This window comes from Vitis riparia, chromosome 6 (assembly GCF_004353265.1).
Source record: "Vitis riparia cultivar Riparia Gloire de Montpellier isolate 1030 chromosome 6, EGFV_Vit.rip_1.0, whole genome shotgun sequence".
Classification (NCBI taxonomy): Eukaryota; Viridiplantae; Streptophyta; class Magnoliopsida; order Vitales; family Vitaceae; genus Vitis; species Vitis riparia.
Window position 1 is genome coordinate 18,437,672 of NC_048436.1, and position 18,970 is coordinate 18,456,641.

The following is an 18,970-nucleotide window of genomic DNA, read 5'->3' on the forward strand; positions in this document are numbered from 1 at the left end:
GCAATGCATCATGGTCCCTAGTAGATTATCTTAATACCATGTTGAGAATAATAGTTCGATGTACCACATATTTCTATTGAAAAGAATTTCAATATAAGTTATTGAAAGGCATTGAAATTTGAGAATGTTATGATAGAAAAATGATCATAAGATCAGATGCATTCTATTACAAATTAAAGCACTTTTATACCTTAGTTGGATATTTAGAAAAAGTTTTAACAATGTAAAATTATCAAAAAGTCTCACAAAAACCTTAAAATCAAAGTTAAAAATAATTTGGAAGATTCAGCAAATCATCCATAGGACGGTGCTTGAATCATGTTTGGACATTTGAACATTCATTAGGAGGATGTTATAAGTTTCATTAAGAGAATGTTTGAATGTCCATAAAATGCTTAAATGTCTTTAGTGAGGCGTTGAACATTCATCCTTACTTTTCTCAATTTGTGGCATTTTTTTTTCTTTTGATCTTTTGTTTCATTCACTTATCAAAGTCATGAACCATACCACAATACTTTCAACACATAACAGTGACTCTCAAACAATTTCAAGTCAACCATAACGGTTAAAACCCTCAAAATATAAGAAGTGTCAGATTCAATGTAGTAATAAAATAAAATGTTAATTTAAACTAATATATAATAATTGAAACTTCATTCTTAATTAAGAACTACCTAAATAGGGTGAATGGGTAGTCCAAGCAATGTTTATACCAATTTTCTAAATTTTACATCTAGAATTTCTAAGTTAACACTTGATGCAATCAAAGATAGTAGAAAATCAATCAACACAAAAAACAATCCACTAAATATTAAAAGAATGTACATAATTTTACTTAATTCAACTCCCTAGATACCAATTGGCACTTACACTTTTTTTTATTTTATATATCTTTGATATAGCACATCATGCTCTTTAGTGGATCACTTCAATACTGTGACAAGGCTAGTAGTTTAATGCATCATGTTTTTCCATTGATAAGACATCAAAGACAAGTAGTTTAAAGATTTTGAGAGTGAGGAGTGTTATGGTAGAACAATGCCTATAAAATCACTTGTAGCACGTTATAATCTAAAACGCTAGGCTTTTACTCATGACCATAGTTGGATGCTTGAAGAAGCTTTTTACAAAGTAAATTTATTATAAAGAAGATTGACAAAAACATTAAAATTAAGTTTAAAAAATAATTTGGAAGCATTAATATTTATAGCCTATGGAGGGATATTTGAACCTAGTTTGCTTGGATGTTTGAATGCCCTTGATAGGATGTTTGAATGTCCACCTCCATTTTTCTCATTGTTTTAGCCATTTCCATTTTTTTTTTCTCCAAATTTGCATTTCATTCACTTTCCATGACCATTGACCAAATCATAATACTTCCAAAACATATGAACCTCAAAGGAATTTGAATCTTAAGTAGCTTGAAGTCAACTACAGCTATTATCATCATTGAACCCAAAATGTGTTGCATTTAGTGCAATAATGGAACAAAGTTATTGACCTAATCTAATACATTAATATATTGCCCTTTTATAATTTTGTGACAAAACATGGATTGCAATGATGATCTCAGGCTCTTTTAAAAAAATTCATTAAATTCACTTTCCATGACCATTGATCGAATCATAATACTTTCAAAACATATGAACCACAAAAGAATTTGAATCTTAAGTAGCTTGAAGTCAACTACGACCATTATCATCATTGAACCCAAAATGTGTTGCATTTAGTGCAATAATGGAACAAAGTTATTAACCTAATCTAATACATTAATATATTGCCCTTTTATAATTTTGTGACAAAACATGGATTACAATGATGATCTCAGACTCTTTAAAAAAAATTCATTAAATTCACTTTCCATGACCATTGACCAAATCATAATACTTCCAAAACATATGAACCTCAAAGGAATTTGAATCTTAAGTAGCTTGAAGTCAACTACGACTATTATCATCATTGAACCCAAAATGTGTTGCATTTAGTGCAATAATGGAACAAAGTTATTGACCTAATCTAATACATTAATATATTGCCCTTTTATAATTTTGTGACAAAACATGGATTACAATGATGATCTCAGGCTCTTTAAAAAAAATAATTAAATGCCCATTTAAAATAACATACCTTTGAAAACCAAGTGACAAAAAGATATAAGTATATTAGAATATGAAACAAATACATATTAGCATTATTCTCTCTCTTAATTTGTGACAAAAAGAATGATAAAGCATAAAGGAAAACACAAATCATAAGATAATGAGAAGAAAAATAGCAAACATGAAGAATATATCTAGAATCAAAAGATGAAACAATGCTAGACAAGTGGCATCTAAAAAATATCAAAAAAAATAGAGTAATGCCACATAAATCCTAAAAGCGAAAGACTAAAGAAAAAAAAAGAGTAAAGAAAAAATGTCTCTCTCTAAGAAACAAATTCATTGAATATTAGAAGTTAATATCCAAAGGTGAGAATGGTTGAGACCTAGGATTGAGCTATGAAGCAACACAAAGTTTTACAAAAGTCAAGCTCTCATCCATGCTTTAGAGTCGTAAGTCCATTTTCCCTAACCAAAAATCCAAAGTGATCATGTTGGTAGCCAATTATTCATGTGACTTATCTATTAAACGAACTAACTTTTGCAAAGAATACTTGTATAGACTAAGTTATAGTAGAGACAATATGGGTAGGAGCAAGAAAAATAGGTTTAGTAAATCTAACAAATATAGGGGTAACTCTATGAGAACTACCTCAGCCCTTGAGAACCCTGAGCATAACCTTAAGAAGGTATAGGATGATTGTGACCTTGCTCAACTTCTCACCTTTCCATGTCTATAGTCTTATTACCCAAACCACACAGTTGCTAAGAAGTGTGGCTAAATGCTTGGACCAAGAGGTCTTGTCAATGAGTGGAAGCCTTTGAATAATTTGAGACTTCATGCTAAAACTCAAGCCCCTTTTTTCAAAAGAATGTGACAGATGGTGACTGAGAAGAAAAAAAATCAACAACACAAGTATCAAAAGTATACAAACCTATAATGTCAGGAATGAGTCAACCCATATCAATATCACTCCCAACCAGAATGTTGCTAACAAATTGAGTCATCTATCTCCTGATCAAGGTACAATAATAAATATGATATAATGTACTATATCCAAAAGTACCCAAAAGGCATGATAGCTTAAGAATATTGATAAAAGAAATACAAACAATTAATAGAAGAACCTCAATATAAAGAGAAAACACTACAATATTGCACTCTAAAGATGAGAGAGTTAAAGTATCAAGAACCATGGGTAGAGCGATGCCCTAATAAGGACACAAACAAAGGACTTCACAAATCACGTTTAGAGTGATAATTAAAGATAGTCCATATATAGAAATGCTAAATTGAATATTTGGAATGTAATAGTGGATGTTTGCATAGAATATTTGAGTATGGGATACACACCCCCTTTGTTAAAATCCAAAGGCTCCCAAAGACCTTCTTAAAATATGGGGAATAGGAGTATCCTTAAATGTAGACAATTTAAATTTATCCTTTAATGAATCTCTCACAAAAAGTGTCCATATATTGTGAGAAATGGAAATTGTAAACAAGCAAGTCATTTATGGTTGATGGAGCATGTGTAGTTTCATAGAGATTAGAGACTTAGATGGAGACGAAAGTCTTAATCAAGTGACTCTACTAGGAGCCATAGAAAAGATAATGAGAGAATTTGAAAATAAAGAAATTGACCTAGAAAATTGAACTGTTAAAAGGTCTTAGATACACGATGTAGAAACTTTACAAAAGAATATCAAACAAAGAACAAAAGAAAAATGCAAGTAAAACCACTTAAGTTATGATAAGAATGAACATAAGAAAATAAGGCGCGCGAAGGAAGAGAACAATGGGTGAGAAACAACCTTAAAATGCCTTTTATAGTAGGGACATTCAAATGCCCAACAAAGAGATTTGAGTGTCTTTATTAGTGTAGTAAAAGGATGTAGAAAGTAGCAATAAGAGTGTTCAAACATCTTTCTTCCAATTTGAACAAACACAACTAAAAACATCATTTCAAGTATTCAAAACACCAGTCTAAAGTTAAAACATTCATTGGAACATAATTTTGACTTTTAAGCACTTTCAAATCGAGATTCATAAAGATATCACTATAAATGCCTTGAGACATGAAATACTTCAATATTTATAATTTCAATTTATGCTTTCAAATACATGGACATGAAACTAGTCATTGGATCGAGAAGTGAATCAAATTTATTTAATTTCTAAAATCAGTCATTTTTTAAGTTTAAAAGAATATCATACATGTAACAATGTAAATGTCAATTCCATAATAAGATATATTACTCATCACTTAAATCCTTCAAGTCATTAAATTTCAATGTTCCATCAACTCAATCCTAGGCTATATAATTTGACAATATTCTATTTGAAACTATTTTTAGCAAGATTGTTGTTTAACACAACATACATTAAGGAAGAAATTATATAAGTACTTCCCCTTCTCATGATTAAATTATTATTTGTAATACATTTTTAACTTTGTGAGTAATTTAGATATAGTATGAAAATTGTCCTTCATAAAATATTGCCTATTCCTTAAGAGGGCATTTATGATTTGGTTAAGATAGTTTCATGAAAGCTAATTCCTACCTCTAAATGTGGCATATTGAATAAGTTGCTTCCAAATGATTTTTGACATGTTATGTGTAGAGTAGTGATGCCAATGAGACACAGTTTTCTCAGATACCCATACCTTATTGCTGTAATATGACAAATTTAGGAAAATTATAAACAAATTAGAAATAAGTTTGAAACTTTTTTTCAAATCCAAGACGAGTTCATGCATTGCCTTATTCCCACCTTATATTGCCCCTTTTAGACATACAATTAGTAAAAAATTAATTTTAAGTATATTTTTTTATTTTTCATTTTTTAAACACATAAAATAAAAAATATATATTAAAATAAATTATAAAATTTTAAATCTTTATTTATTTATAAATTATATTTATTTTTAATATAATTAAATTTTATTTAAAAATTTTGAAAAAAGCCTAAATGGCAAAGGGTATGAGAAATTCTCATACTCCTAAAGTCTTATCTTATTCTTTTTTTTTTCTTCTTAATTTTTGAATGAAGATGATTATATGTTTAAATAATTAAGATAAGTTGAGATGAGGTTGATCCGTCCCAAATCCGCCAAACTCTGTCAAGTGTAGGTGGATTCTACAAATATGAACCGTTTTGAAATGTAAAGAACATTAATGAGGCTTTAAACGACGCCGTTTAAGAGCATAGCACTCACACAAGGGAATAGCAGATCAGTTTGGGTGCAAAGCCGGTCCGTTTGACCGTGCCCAAAACCAAAACACAAGAATCCCCAAAAACGGAAGACGAGGCCTCAAACGACGCCGTTTTTAACTTATGTTTAATCACAAAAAAAAAAAAAAAAAAAGGAGAAAAAAGAACAGTAACAAAATTGGGATTCAAACCCTCTGGCAAGGCAAAAGAAGGGCGGAATGGCGTTGGTGAGGTTAGCAACCGCGAGAACCCACTATGGCTCGTCGTTTCTTTGTCTTAGGTCAGCATCTCTGCCCCGGTGTTGGAGCCAAATTCGAGCCTTCTCGGCCGCTATGTCGCCGCCGTCATCGGCGGTGGTGTATGAGCACCATGGACCACCGGAGAGTGTGACCAGGTTCGAATATCTTCATTGTTAGTGTAATTGACAGTTGCGATGAAAAAATATAGAGTATTGAATTTTCACATCTTTGTTTTGGCAGAGTGGTTGAGCTACCTCCAGTTGAGGTTAAAGAGAACGATTTCTGCGTTAAAATGCTCGCTGCTCCCATCAATCCTTCCGATATTAATAGGATCGAAGGTTGGATTAGTTTTTCTATTTGTCCTGTTTGGTTTCCGAGAAAATTGAGGAGAGGGAAAGAAAAGGAAAGTGAATGTCGTCTCACCTGAGAATCTGAGATAAATAGCCTCGTAGTTGTGTTAGTTTCAGTTGAGCGGGCGTTTTCTTTTTTCTCTTGTGTCTCTGATCAACCGAGACAAACAACCTAGTAGTTGTGCTGGCCTCGGTTGAATGGACGCTGTTATTTTTTGTTTCTAATATTGTAAGAATCTTAGATTCTGAATTTTAGTTAATTTTATTTTTTAAATTGCTGTTTAGCAGCACCCAAACAGTAGATTAGCGTCACTTCAATGCATCTTCCCCGTTGTTGTTTAATTATATTTGAAAGTTATTATCAAGGTGTTCTTTTATGGGATTGTTAGGTTAAAGTTTTGAACTACTTTTCTCAAATTTCAAGAGCTAAGATCAATGAAAATTTTGCTTTCAGAAGTAAGAAATTTTTTTGGAACTGCTAACAAAACTTTGCCTAATAATTTATATTTCTTTTTATTGTGTTGTTGATTTTCATTTGTTTATGAACAATGTCTTGAATTTTGTTTTGGAAATGATTTTTTTTGCTTTTGAGACTGACAATCTTTGATTTTATAGGTGTTTACCCTGTGAGACCACAAGTTCCAGCAGTAGGAGGATATGAGGGAGTTGGAGAAGTACACTCTTTGGGCTCTGCAGTTAAGGGACTTTCTCCTGGTGATTGGGTGATCCCATCTCCTCCCTCTTCTGGTAACACTCTCTTTTTCTAATTTGGATATCACAAAGTTATTATAAGTTTTGCATCACTTCATTGCTGGCATTCCAATACTTTGAAATGCACATTTCAATGCCTTTAGACGGAAAACACAAAATTAACTATGAGTATGTGAAATCCTTACACAGCCAGTTGAAGCAAAACTAGAAAATGCTACATCTTAAGTATCCAATCATTTGACAACAAAACACCAAGAGAATTCATATCAAAACATGTGTGCTTTGCATGATCTTATTGGATAAAATTTGTTCTGCATAGGAACATGGCAGACATATGTTGTGAAAGAGCAGAGTGTCTGGCACAAAATTAATAAAGATGTGCCTATGGAATATGCGGCCACTGTTACTATTAATCCTTTGACCGCACTAAGAATGCTTGAAGACTTTGGCAATCTAAATCCAGGTATGTCTTTAGTGCTAAAAATTTGTAATTTCTTTTATATGTGTTTCCCTGATTAGTATGGGTATGAATAGGTGATGCTATTGTGCAAAATGGGGCTACAAGCATTGTGGGCCAGTGCATCATTCAGCTTGCACAAATTCGTGGCATCCACAGCATTAATATAATAAGAGACAGGTGCTGATTGGAAACTTTGATACCAAAAAACTTGTTTTCATCTAAGTTTTTCAGTGCATGGTCGTGTCAAACTTAAATAATTAAGTGGCATTCAGCATTCTCTTGCATTTGCATGTGTTTCCAGTTGATCTTGTTCATGTATGAAACTTGGCTGATACGCATTTACTTGCGACTTCTTTAGTCTTCCTGGAATTCATCCACTTCGTGGTATAAAACCTTTTGTAGCATCTTGGCCTTTTTATTTAATACTTAAGTGAATGTTTTTGAGGTTTCAAATATTTTTGCAAAATATTTATATTTATGGACAACTGATCAAAACACAGAAGTTTATTGCATCATTAGATCCTTGTCCATGCATCAACAAAGGCTTTTGAGCCCCCTCAAGTTAACACTAATATCACTTTATCTTTTGATGGAATATTGTCCTTTTTCATCTTGTCCATGCATAGGTGATTACTTTTGTCCTTAATTTTTTCAAAGGGTGTTAAACTCTGGTGCCAAGTAACAACCTTATTGCTTTGTTGAATGTCCACCACACTAGTCAATCATCAGATGGTGACTTTCTTCCAGTATCCCCTCTCAGATTCTCTGCCAACTGGCTGTAGGTGCATATGGACAAGCATCCCCAGAGGCATCATCAATTTGACTTTTCTAGGTTGCATATAAATGCATGGATTCTCTTGTTATTGTATTGAAACCCACATAGTTGACTTCAACAATGGTAGGGTGAGTTCAGTGGCCTAACTTGCAGTTGGGGAAGCCTAGTATGATTTGTTGGATTTTGTCCAATTGGTGTCAAGCTTTCTGTAACCATCTATTATTCTCAGACCTCATGATGAGAGTCTTCCATGATTATGATAGTTTTCTTGCAGTTCCTAGTTTGCCCTGCTTCCCGTTCCTTTTGATTTGATACCTTCTGAAAATCATTGACACATTTGATGAAGATGAGGGAAGTATTGTGAATCAATTGGTCAACCAGTTGGATGTTGTAAAGTACAGTGACAAGGAATTGATTAAAGGTGTACAGACTCAATATCATAATATAAACAAAGGAATGAGAAGTGATATACGTCTGAATAAGAAGTGTGTGCTGATAATTTTAAGATTGTGGCTTCCTGCAGGTGTCTAATATAAGTGAGTGATGGAGTTTATTTGACTACATGTCTAAACAGATTGAAGAATAATTTGGCATTTGCTTCCAGCAAAAGAAATTTTATATGGGGAATTTCACCATTGTTTATCATCCTCCTCTTGCTACAGGGTTGGATCAGATGAAGTAAAAGAAAAACTTAAGGGGCTTGGTGCTGATGAAGTGTTCACTGAGAGTCAATTGGAAGTTAAGAATGTCAAAGGCCTCCTGGTATCTTATCTATTGCCCCAGTATAGTTGATACTTTCTGATGTAGGGAGGTGTTTATTCTTTATGATATGTCTTTGGTGTCGCTAAAGATTGTGCTTTATAGTAGTTAATTTTATTTCTTGGATTTTTCGGTCATAGCACTCAAATTTTCCATTTTACATTTAATTAATATGCTAGGCTAATTTACCGGAACCTGCTTTGGGATTCAACTGTGTTGGTGGCAATCCTGCCACTTTGGTTCTCAAATTCTTGAGGTGAGATGTGCTTGGAAATTAAGCTACTTTTTTTTGTTCTAAAATCTTCTTCTAGGGAGCTGATAAATTCTTGTCTTCAGGCAGGGGGGAACTATGGTAACATATGGTGGAATGTCTAAGAAACCTATCACTGTTTCAACTTCATCTTTCATTTTTAAGGTAATCCATGACATCAGATCCTGTTTCTTTCTGTTTTAGTCCATTGTTATTGTTGTCAATTTTGGTGCAAACTTTAGAGACTAAACAAGAAATCGCACATTCCTGAGATAAGTCCTTGTTAATTATTATATGCTTGTGTAGCACACTCTCCCTCTCTCTTTTTTTCCTATTTCCCCTCAACCCAATCCGCATGTTGCTATCCAATTGTCTAGATTATTTGGATGAGATTAGGCTGTCAGTAAAGCTTCATAGCTGCTTGGTTTGTTCAATTCTATCCAGATCTTTGGGATGATATAATGCTCTTGGATTGTTAAAATTATTTGGATGAAATTAGATTGATAAAGCAAGTCTCTTAGCTTCTTGGTTTGTCCAGAACGATAAAAAGAGGTCTCTTGCCTTTGCAGGCTTTTCTATCAATATCTTTGTGACATCTTTGGTTCCAGTAGCATCCTAACTTTTCCAGGCTTGCTATAACAATGTAACAAACTAGATATATGATGGTTTTTGTTCTCTGTTAAGTCAAATTATTCTGGTTTAAGTGGTTGTATTTGAGTTCCATTTCATCCATTTGGAATGCTCAATCTTCCATAAAGAAGTTTCTACAAAGCATATGGAAGTAAGCTGAGGTATAAAGAGGCCAAAAGTTGGAAAGGGAAAAATGGTAAATCTGGATTGAGAAGACTGGTGGAGTGCCGATATGAAGGAAAATTTCCTTAGACTTTTATGACTGTTTATGAGAAAGGTCAAATTAACTAAAGTCTTAAACAGGCCTGATATTAAACAGAATGTTGCAGATCTCTCTCTCTCTAGATAGCCATGTATTTTCTTCACAGCCTTTGTCATATATGACACCCTAATATCTATTTATTTTCAGGATCTTTCCTTGAGGGGATTCTGGCTGCAGAAATGGATGAGTTCAGATAAAGCAAAGGAGTCCAGAAAGATGATAGATTACCTTTTGGGGCTCACACAAGAGGGAAAGATAAAATACGAGTATGTTGACCTTCTAAAGAAAAAATAAATTGATCCCATGAGTGTGAACCTGGCATGATGCTGGATAATTTGATGCATGGGATCAACAGTTTATTCTGCATATCATTTTGGGTGTTACCTGGCAAGAGTCATATGGGCAATATGATAAAATAAGGTTTTGTCAGATAGACTCAACACTTACCAAGATATAGCACATTTTCTTTTACAGCATTTATTGACCTCTTTAGGTTTGTGACAGAATCACCAACTACGTGTCCTGCTGGTCAGGATCATATCCATCTATTACACAATATATCATAAAATTATCTTATTTTAAGTAAATAATGAAATTTTGATTAGAACTTTGTTAAATGCTTAGTTCTAAGGAGAGAAATCAGTGATGTAATGCTGATTTAACAAACTCTGGGAAGGTTTCTGATATGTCCCCTTTTTATCATCCAACTTATGCCTCTGGAAATGAGATTGCCGGCTGGGAATGTGGAGCCACCAAAATGAACACTGGGATCAATGAGTTTTTTTAACTTTCTGGGCTGGCAACACCATGCTGCTTTACTACATGTATCACTAGTTTCAAGGGTTCTTGATTATATCTACATGCTGTCTAGTGCTGACTTTGCTCATTGAGACATCTTTGTTTTCAGGATGGAGCTGGTTCCTTTCAGCAATTTTCATGCTGCTTTGGATAAGGCCCTTGGAAAATTTGGAAGCCAACCCAAACAAGTCATAAAATTCTAATCCCAAAGTGGGAACTGAGGTAGGTGTTTCTGAAGTTTTAGAGGGAATTGGGGTAAGTTTTTCTGTGTATATCTTTCAAACCGGGGTTGTTCCATAGCATTTGAAATGAAGAAATTAGATATGTTAGGTATCGTTTGGATAGGATACACTACCTGTTTTTTATTTTTTTAAAAACAGAAAATAGTAATAACTTATATATAAAAATAAAAACTTTGATACAGAATGTATAGACTTATCTTATATCCTTGAAAAATTCTTCAAAAAATTTTAAAATTTGAGTGAGTAAAGATTTTTTTGATACTTTTATTTTTTAAAACAAATTTTAAAAGCAATTCCTCTTTCTAATTTGAGACCCTAAATGTTTTTGTATTTTATATCAAAATTATTATTTTTGGTTTTTAAAAATAAGAAACAGAAGGTGTATCTAAGCGAACATTTAAATTTGTTTTTGCCCCTATGGTGCACATGCGGTAGTTCAACCGAAAGATTGACTTGTAGAAACGTCCTAGTTGGAGATCAGGTTAAACTGTTTAACCGTACGTTAATGAAAGATCTCCTTTAGATTTAGTTGTGTTTATATATAATTTATAATTCAATTGCTAATTTCAGGTGCAAGACTACAGGAATTGGCAGACAGCACTTCAAACTCCCTTTTTTTTTTTAACAAATGGGATTTTGTGGATCTTCCGAGGGTGCAACTTTTGAAGCAATATGTAGTCAAGTAATAATGCAAAGGGTTATTTGCAAATGGATGGATGTCTGGCATATATCTAGCGTTAGAGACGTGAGAGATACAAGTGCTGAATAATGAAGATTTCATCCACCCATGACGAAGCTTGTTTTGAATCAAAACTGGATCCTGCCAGTTTCACCTCTCAAAAAAGGTGAATTACATTCTCAGTTGAATGACCCCAGTCCAGTTCTCCATATAGGCCATATAGTTTTCCAAGAAATCCTCTCCAGCCCACATCCCTATAGGGCCAAGGAACTGGAACGTTATTTCTAAATAAACATTTCCCTATTACTTTTCCTTTTAGTCGTATCGTTGTCTCCCTCTCTTTTGTTTTTTTTTTTTTTTTTTTTTTGATCCGACACTTTTCAAAATAATTATTACTTTGGGAAAGAATGTATGGGTGTAGAAGCTTCATGAGCTGCACTCCTTTGTCAATATAAAGTCCACTGCCTCCTCCACAGTGTCGACAACCTGCACAGGCAAAAAAGATGAGTGTCAAATTGGGACTTGTGATCTTAAAATCTGGAAATTCATGCATATTGTTTAATGAGTTCTCCGGGACAGCTAATATGCTGAAAATTTCAAATTTCAGAAAGAACGGGATAAAAAAAAATGCTTTTTAAGTATTAAAATATGGGCGCAAAACAGGGGAAAAGAAAAAGCGATTTTTATCTCTATTGCAACAGGAAGAGATGAATACAGTCAAATAAAGACTATGTTAGGATTCTAAAAGTAAAAGTAAATGAAAATGAAAAAATAGATAAAAATTTAATAAGTTATTTTTATGTATTACTTTAAATTTATTTTACAAATTTTCACTCTTCTATCTAAAGATTAAACAAATTGAAAACGTATAACTTTTTACAAATTTTAATTATATTTTATCTTCTTTTCTATTTTTTAGGATATAAGAAAATCATTTTTTTTAACATTTTTTTTCCTTAATATTTTCTTGAAACCAATGGTGTAAAACTTATAGAAATGAAACCTGATATGTAAACAAACTTCTAAGAATTCAACAATCACTGACCAGATCTGCTGGAAATTTAGCATGATTTTCCTTTCCCTTGAAAACCCCGGTCCTTGTCAAAATAGAAAACCATGGATGTCCTGCCTGAAATGCAAAATATGGAATCCCATTCCTTCATCACCAAAGACTCACATAAGTGACTGGCTTGGAAACCAAATTCTTAGTCATAGAGAAGCAAACCTGACGAGCACCATTTATGTCAACTGAAGGATTATCTCCTATCATATACAGTGTTTTGAAAGGATGACTTCCAGCATTTCCATGATTCTCAGCCTCAAGGTTATGATGGAGAGATGACACATGTTGTGACAATATGGTTTCAGCATTCTTGAACACAGACGGGCTCGGCTTCCCGAATGATGTATATTCCAGAGCTTTAGGGTGGATTCTGCATATTAAAACTAGTAGGCATTAGAATAATCTGTGGTATCATGTGAGACCTGAAATTCAGGGAATATGATCATTTCTCTTCAGCCTAGTAATAACATTATAGATGATTGTCAATTTTGTCATTGGCGCCGCCTTAATTGCTAATGCCTCGATAGATGATTCATCTCCTGAATCTCATTTTAGGGGAATTGCATTCATTTGTCCCATAACATTTTCGCTTTGTTTGGTTCCTTGAAAATTTGAGAAAAAATGTGATGGAAAGAAAATAAATAGAAAAATTATAAGAAAAGAAAAAGTGAAATAAAATAAAAAATATATTTAAAATTAACAAATTATTTTTATATATTACTTTAAACTCATTCATTTATTTTAACTCTTTTATAAATAATTTAAATATATATAAGTTTTCAACTAATTTTAATTTTATATATCGTATTTTCCATGGTAAAACCAAACATGATAAAATTATTTTTCTTAAAAAAAAAATTTCTCTCCTTAGTATTTTCCGGAAACCAAACATGACCTTAAGTTTGTGGCTCATCCAAGAAGGGGCCTATGAGCCTGTTGAGACTTTGAATCAGTATGATTTCTTTGAAGGAGACTATACCATTACTCAGATCAAATCTCAACCTTCATTATATGTTACCATATTTTCCAGCCTCACCTATTGAAGATGGCTTCTAATGCAATCCTGAAAGCTCCCATCCCAAGACGTTCAGAAGGAAAAGCAGCCTACCTTTAATGTATCTTGTTAGTATATTGGATTTCAGAAGAAATAATTCCACAACAATTCAAGAAATCAAGATTGGAAGTAACCTCTAAGTAACATCATAACTGACCTGGTATTCAAGGTCATCATTAGCAAAATACAGAGGTGGTTGATGTCCAGTTTCCCTTCCAGGAAGACCTCCAGTTCTTAAAACATCGCAGAGAACCTAAAACCACCATCATTCTGTTCAGAGTTTAAAGATTGAAAGCCTGGAATACATGCATTTAAGAAATTCTAACTACACAAGAAAGAAAGGGGTAAAAGGATAGAAGAATTCATAGATCTTAGATACTAATCACAGCTCACAGAGACAAAAATAAAATTAAATAGTGATATTTGTGCCTTCCTAAAATATCTAGTTTTAATGATAGGAGTAATGTTTATATGGAGAAAATTCAAAGCACAAGTCAAGTGAGGATCATTGTGTTAGAAAACTTGACTAAAGAGAAGACGATTATGCCCCAGTTTTCGTCCTCTCAGATCTGAAAGAGGACTGATAGGAGAAGCATAGACCAAACTAAGCTCTTCATTGTTTTTCAAGGAAAATCTAATTTTACCTTTTTTCCCCTCTCAAGATTAATAAGATCTACAAATCCACCTGAAAACATTACTGCTGGATTGTTGAAGCCCTTGAGACTAGAGTAGCATCCCCTGTGAAAATCTTGTCCCATTTTCTAGTCAGGTATTTTTTGAACAGAGAAATAACTGGGTTTTTACAATATGGAACCAACAGTGCTTATAAGCAAGGTAAAGTTCAGTCATTTCCATAGTTGTCAAAGGTTAAAAAGGAATCAGCCCATCACCTCTTTACTCTGACCTGCCATGCTCCCAGATGTACCAGAGATCCCCTTTATCACATATACAAGGAAAATGAGTCTCCTTTACTCAAGTTCCTGTCAATGTGGTTCTGCATATGTTTTTCCTTTGTCTTTGATTATTCACGTATTGAAAGAAAAGGTCCATGGCTATAAGAGCAATAGTAGAAGTGCCAAAGTCAAGAATTTTGTCTTCTCTCCCTATTCTTTTCCCACCAATGTTTTACAATTAGACTTGGATCTTCTTCTCCAAACAAGCAAATACAAGTGTTGGTCATTTTCTTGCTTTTAGATTGGTATTTTAAATCAATTTTATAGCATAATGAAGTGGAAAACATGTTCTTTTTAGTAGATTTTTAGTTGTTCTGTACATATTGTCCACTTCTCTTTTTAAGTTAAACCTCACAGTTATTATCAAAGAAATGTTCAAATGATCAAATAAGCTGAAGATTAAGGACAACCTGAATGTCCCTGCTCCAGTCAACAGAATCGCTAACAACAAATGCTGCCTGAACTCTCTGTGAGTAAACAGTGTTTTTCATCTTCAAAGTGCTATTTTGATCAACTTCCTGCTTAGTTGACCATTTCTTATATTGTGCCAGGGGATCAATGTTGTCAAAACAGGATGAATACTCATCTATTGAAAGAACATTTCTGCAAATAAAATCAACAAGTCCAGAAGCAAATTTAAAATACAATTGTAGATCATCCTTGAAATTTAAATTTAACAGCCATGATGAAATTTTTGGCATTCACAAATCAGATAGACCAAGACAAGAAGCACAAAACCTTACTTAAAGCCATATTCAGACATCACTGCAGCAGGTTCTCCCTTGCCAACAGCAATAACAAGTTCATTCTCAAATCTGTAAAAGTAACACACTGGTTAATTAAGATGAAGATGAAGAGACAGATCAAAATTACACCAATAAAAGGAAGAGAGGATCTTTTTTTCTAAATCATCTTATTATTCTCCTTGGGATCTAATTCATTTTCCTGACCTGATAGGCATGTTATAATTTTATAAACTCTCATTAAAAAAAATTGTATGCATCATGTGTTATAAAATTTCATTATCTTGCATATATAGGGATAATATAACATATTATGATGCCTAGTGGTATATGAAGCATTTAAGCATCTTATTATTCTCCTTGGGATCTCACTTATTTCCCTGACCTGATAGACATATTGTAATACTATAAACTTTCATTTGAAAATTGGATGCATCATGTGTTATAAAATTTCATTATCTTGCATGTATTAGGATCATGTAACATGTAATGATGCCTAGTGGTATATGAAGCGTTTAAGCATCAGTGTTGGTTGGTTCCATGCATAGATCATATTTGACAAAAACTTGGCACACCCATTTATGAAGCCCAATGCCATCCTGCTCAATGATTCTTAGCTGATATCTTATTGCTATTCATCATTGAAGTGAACTGAACTCATTTATGATCTCGTGAGTGTGTTCTAATGTTACATATCATGAGATACTGTGAGATAAAAAAGCATATTAGCACAGATTCACAGATCAACCAACTGATGTCACTGAGGGAGGCTAGTTCAAGAATTCAAACATAATGAACACTAATAAACTTTCAAACATACATTGCTGGTTACATTGTGTTTTGACTTTCCCAATACCAAGAATAACTTATTAGGCTTAGGTATGTTAGGCTTTAATGAAAGTTATCTGCTAGATAGTTTTAACAACTTTTAACTTCTGATTGATGACATTATTACCAGTTCTATCTTATAATGGGAGATTTTTCAATATTATTGTAGTGTATTTCACTCTTCTTTCATATCAGCATTTTGCACAAGAAATTAGTTTGCATCTCACTAGTCATATACCTTTTTACCAGCTGCTTGAAAGGTGAATGTCCCTGGACAACCTGCATCAGAATCACAGTTTTAGGCATCAAATTCTGTGAGTTTGGACCTGAGTGGATTTTTTTAGTGGCACAATACCTGTGATGGTAAAATATTTACGCCCAATAGTTCACTTAATTCAGAGGCTCTTTTAGATTCATGAAATCCACCTCCTGTTGAAATAAAGAATTGATGTGGAATTCACTACTTCAAGAATTAAGATATGATTATCTAGGATCCAGAATCTTCTACAAACTGACACTCAATAAACAGTTCAAAAGATGACACAAGGGAATGATATCCTCAAATTTCTGATTAGAATTCTTTTTGGTTCGAAGAGACACTGAATAAAATACAAGTACAATTGGATGCACATCACAGAATATAACTATTAAAGTAATTCAACAGATTATTATACTCAGCACACGCATCTTCAAATCATCCAACCTATGAAAGACAGTCCAAATAGAATCCATACTACAAATTGCAAAATGGAGTCCTCCATTTAATGCTACCAATATAGGTTGACAAGATAAGTAAATTGAAAACAAGGACGCACCATTTGTCAAGAAAATGTAGGGAATCTTCAATTTACCTGCCAAGAAAGAGAGTATTAGGAGTTTAATGATGGATAAAAATGTTAAATGCTAAGTAAGTCTTGGGAGTAATTCCCAAACTATTTACAAACACTTCATCAAATAAATAAAACCCATATACTTCTATGCATGTAAACAATTCCTGACTTAGTCCAACATACAAATTTCATGGATAATTAATTCCCTAGATATTTCTGACATCATTTCTTCTTAATAATATGAAGTGATAGATCATTGCAAATCTTCGCTATTTTTTTAACAGCTATTGCTTTTCTTACTTTCAAGTTCATCTTGATTTTTTTTCCCCAAATCATGCCTGTATTTTTTCTAAAGAACTCCAGAATCCTGAATTATTTTGATGCCGAGCTAATCCCAAATTCAGGAGTATGCCTTGGACTGCCTGGTAATCAATCATGTAAACTTGACTAATGTACAAAAGATCCAGCATAATCATTTTATATATAATTAGTTTCTAAGGTCGCTTCAGGCACTAGACCTTTTACTAGCGAGTCTTGTGGATTGATCACATCACAGCTGTAATAGTTTTTCCTTAAGACTCCGTTTGAATATTGAAAAGAAGGAAAGGAAAATGCAGAAACTATGGATTATTTCCTCAAGCTATTTCAACTTTTTTCCTTCTCTTTCCCTGGTTCATCCTAGGGCCAAACAGAGTATAAGAAAAAAAAAATTTAAACTATCTTGCTTGGATAAAGTCGCTTCCTAACAAAATTTCCTATTTATCACAAAGTATTCAACTGATTTGAATTGCTAAAACATTACTTCCACTCCAACTTCAATATCTCGAATACTTACCTACTTTTCTCACATTTTTCTCAGCAACCAAACAGATCAGACAAGTACATTTCCACACAATCCAAGGGTAAATCCATAAAAAAAATAAAAATTCAGAACTGCTAGAATCTAATGCAACAAAAGCATAATTCGCACCGCAATCATCATATAATCTTTTGAGTGCCTGCGAGGAGCCCCCGATCGGAGTGTTACCGAGTAAAACGACGCCATCGATATCAAACGCAATGCCAAATGAAGGCCTGGAGATTTAGAACAGCTGCTTGTAAGAATTAGATGCCACAAAAAACAAAAACAAGCAAAATAAAAAAACAAAAAAACAAAAACAGAAAGAGATGAACCGCTGGCTCTGCGAGTGGAGCTGCGAATACGAGCGTGCGATTATGGAGAAGAATGGACATGATTGCGGTTTGCTTCGGCTCTGTGAAGCATTTTTAAAGATGATTCGAAGCATCGTCTTCTCACGGTGTTTGTTCCCTCTCAAAATGTGTGATTTTAGCAGTTTCTAGGGTCTGGAAGCACCGTGCAGCGTGCTCCGTTTCATTTCTATGTTTTCCGTTTTTAAAAACACTTTTCATTTTGTACTGTCAAAAACCAAATATAAATAAATAATATTGTAAAAACTAATCATATTTTACTTAATACATAAGTGTTAAGTCAGCGATTAACTTAAAAGCTAAAGTTATTAGATTATAAAGAGACTGATTGATACCAAAAACGTCAAAAATCCTCACATGTGTAAAGTATGAATTTTATTGATATAAAACATATGAATAATGAAATTTGAGTTTCACATTTTTTGATAAATACATTTTCAACATTGTAGCCAAATCCTAATAAATAAAATAAATCGGTAAAAACTTTTAGCATATTTTACCCTTTACTTTCTCATATTTAAAATTTTACGTCTTTACTCATTAACTTTGTTAATAACCAACATTTTGTTTCCGATTACAGACTTTCTATAAAATTATAACACAATTTTTTTTGCACTCTAATTCAAACACTAATTTGAATCTACAATCAATTTTGAATTAACAACTTTCAAATAAAATTTTTCAAATACCTTCAAAATATAACAACTATTAATTTTGATTTTTGGTTTTGGATAGATGTTCATATAACTATTTGTGACTGCTACTATAAAATTTGACAACTTTAAACTTAAATAATACATTTTTGTTTTTATATTTCAACTT

General features: G+C 33.0%; 2 protein-coding genes across 4 annotated transcripts; one reads left to right on the plus strand and one right to left on the minus strand.

Moving 5' to 3' along the window:
* Positions 1-5,493: 5,493 nt before the first annotated feature.
* Positions 5,494-11,786, plus strand: LOC117916511 (enoyl-[acyl-carrier-protein] reductase, mitochondrial). Of its 2 annotated transcripts, none has more exons than XR_004651568.1 (11): positions 5,494-5,707; positions 5,793-5,890; positions 6,518-6,649; positions 6,933-7,076; positions 7,148-7,250; positions 8,511-8,610; positions 8,787-8,863; positions 8,944-9,022; positions 9,897-10,015; positions 10,657-10,802; positions 11,360-11,786. XR_004651568.1 is itself a non-coding variant. In XM_034832587.1 (11 exons), the coding sequence occupies exons 1-10, from the start codon at positions 5,532-5,534 to the stop codon at positions 10,748-10,750; spliced, it is 1,122 nt and encodes a 373-aa protein (XP_034688478.1). In that variant the 5' UTR covers positions 5,495-5,531; the 3' UTR covers positions 10,751-10,769; positions 11,360-11,786. The 2 variants fall into 2 exon arrangements, 1 of the variants encoding a protein (XP_034688478.1); XM_034832587.1 differs by having other exon boundaries at positions 5,495-5,707; positions 10,657-10,769.
* LOC117916510 (uncharacterized protein YKR070W-like) lies at positions 11,578-18,312 on the minus strand. Of its 2 annotated transcripts, XM_034832585.1 has the most exons (12): positions 18,113-18,312; positions 17,910-18,013; positions 16,925-16,960; positions 16,465-16,538; positions 16,348-16,388; positions 15,282-15,353; positions 14,949-15,141; positions 13,743-13,838; positions 13,568-13,635; positions 12,694-12,901; positions 12,514-12,597; positions 11,578-11,954 (listed from the first exon to the last, which is right to left on the minus strand). In XM_034832585.1, the coding sequence occupies exons 1-12, from the start codon at positions 18,223-18,225 to the stop codon at positions 11,895-11,897; spliced, it is 1,149 nt and encodes a 382-aa protein (XP_034688476.1). In that variant the 5' UTR covers positions 18,226-18,312; the 3' UTR covers positions 11,578-11,894. The 2 variants fall into 2 exon arrangements, with proteins under 2 accessions (XP_034688476.1, XP_034688477.1); XM_034832586.1 differs by lacking the exons at positions 16,465-16,538; positions 18,113-18,312 and having other exon boundaries at positions 17,910-17,960.
* Positions 18,313-18,970: the final 658 nt, after the last annotated feature.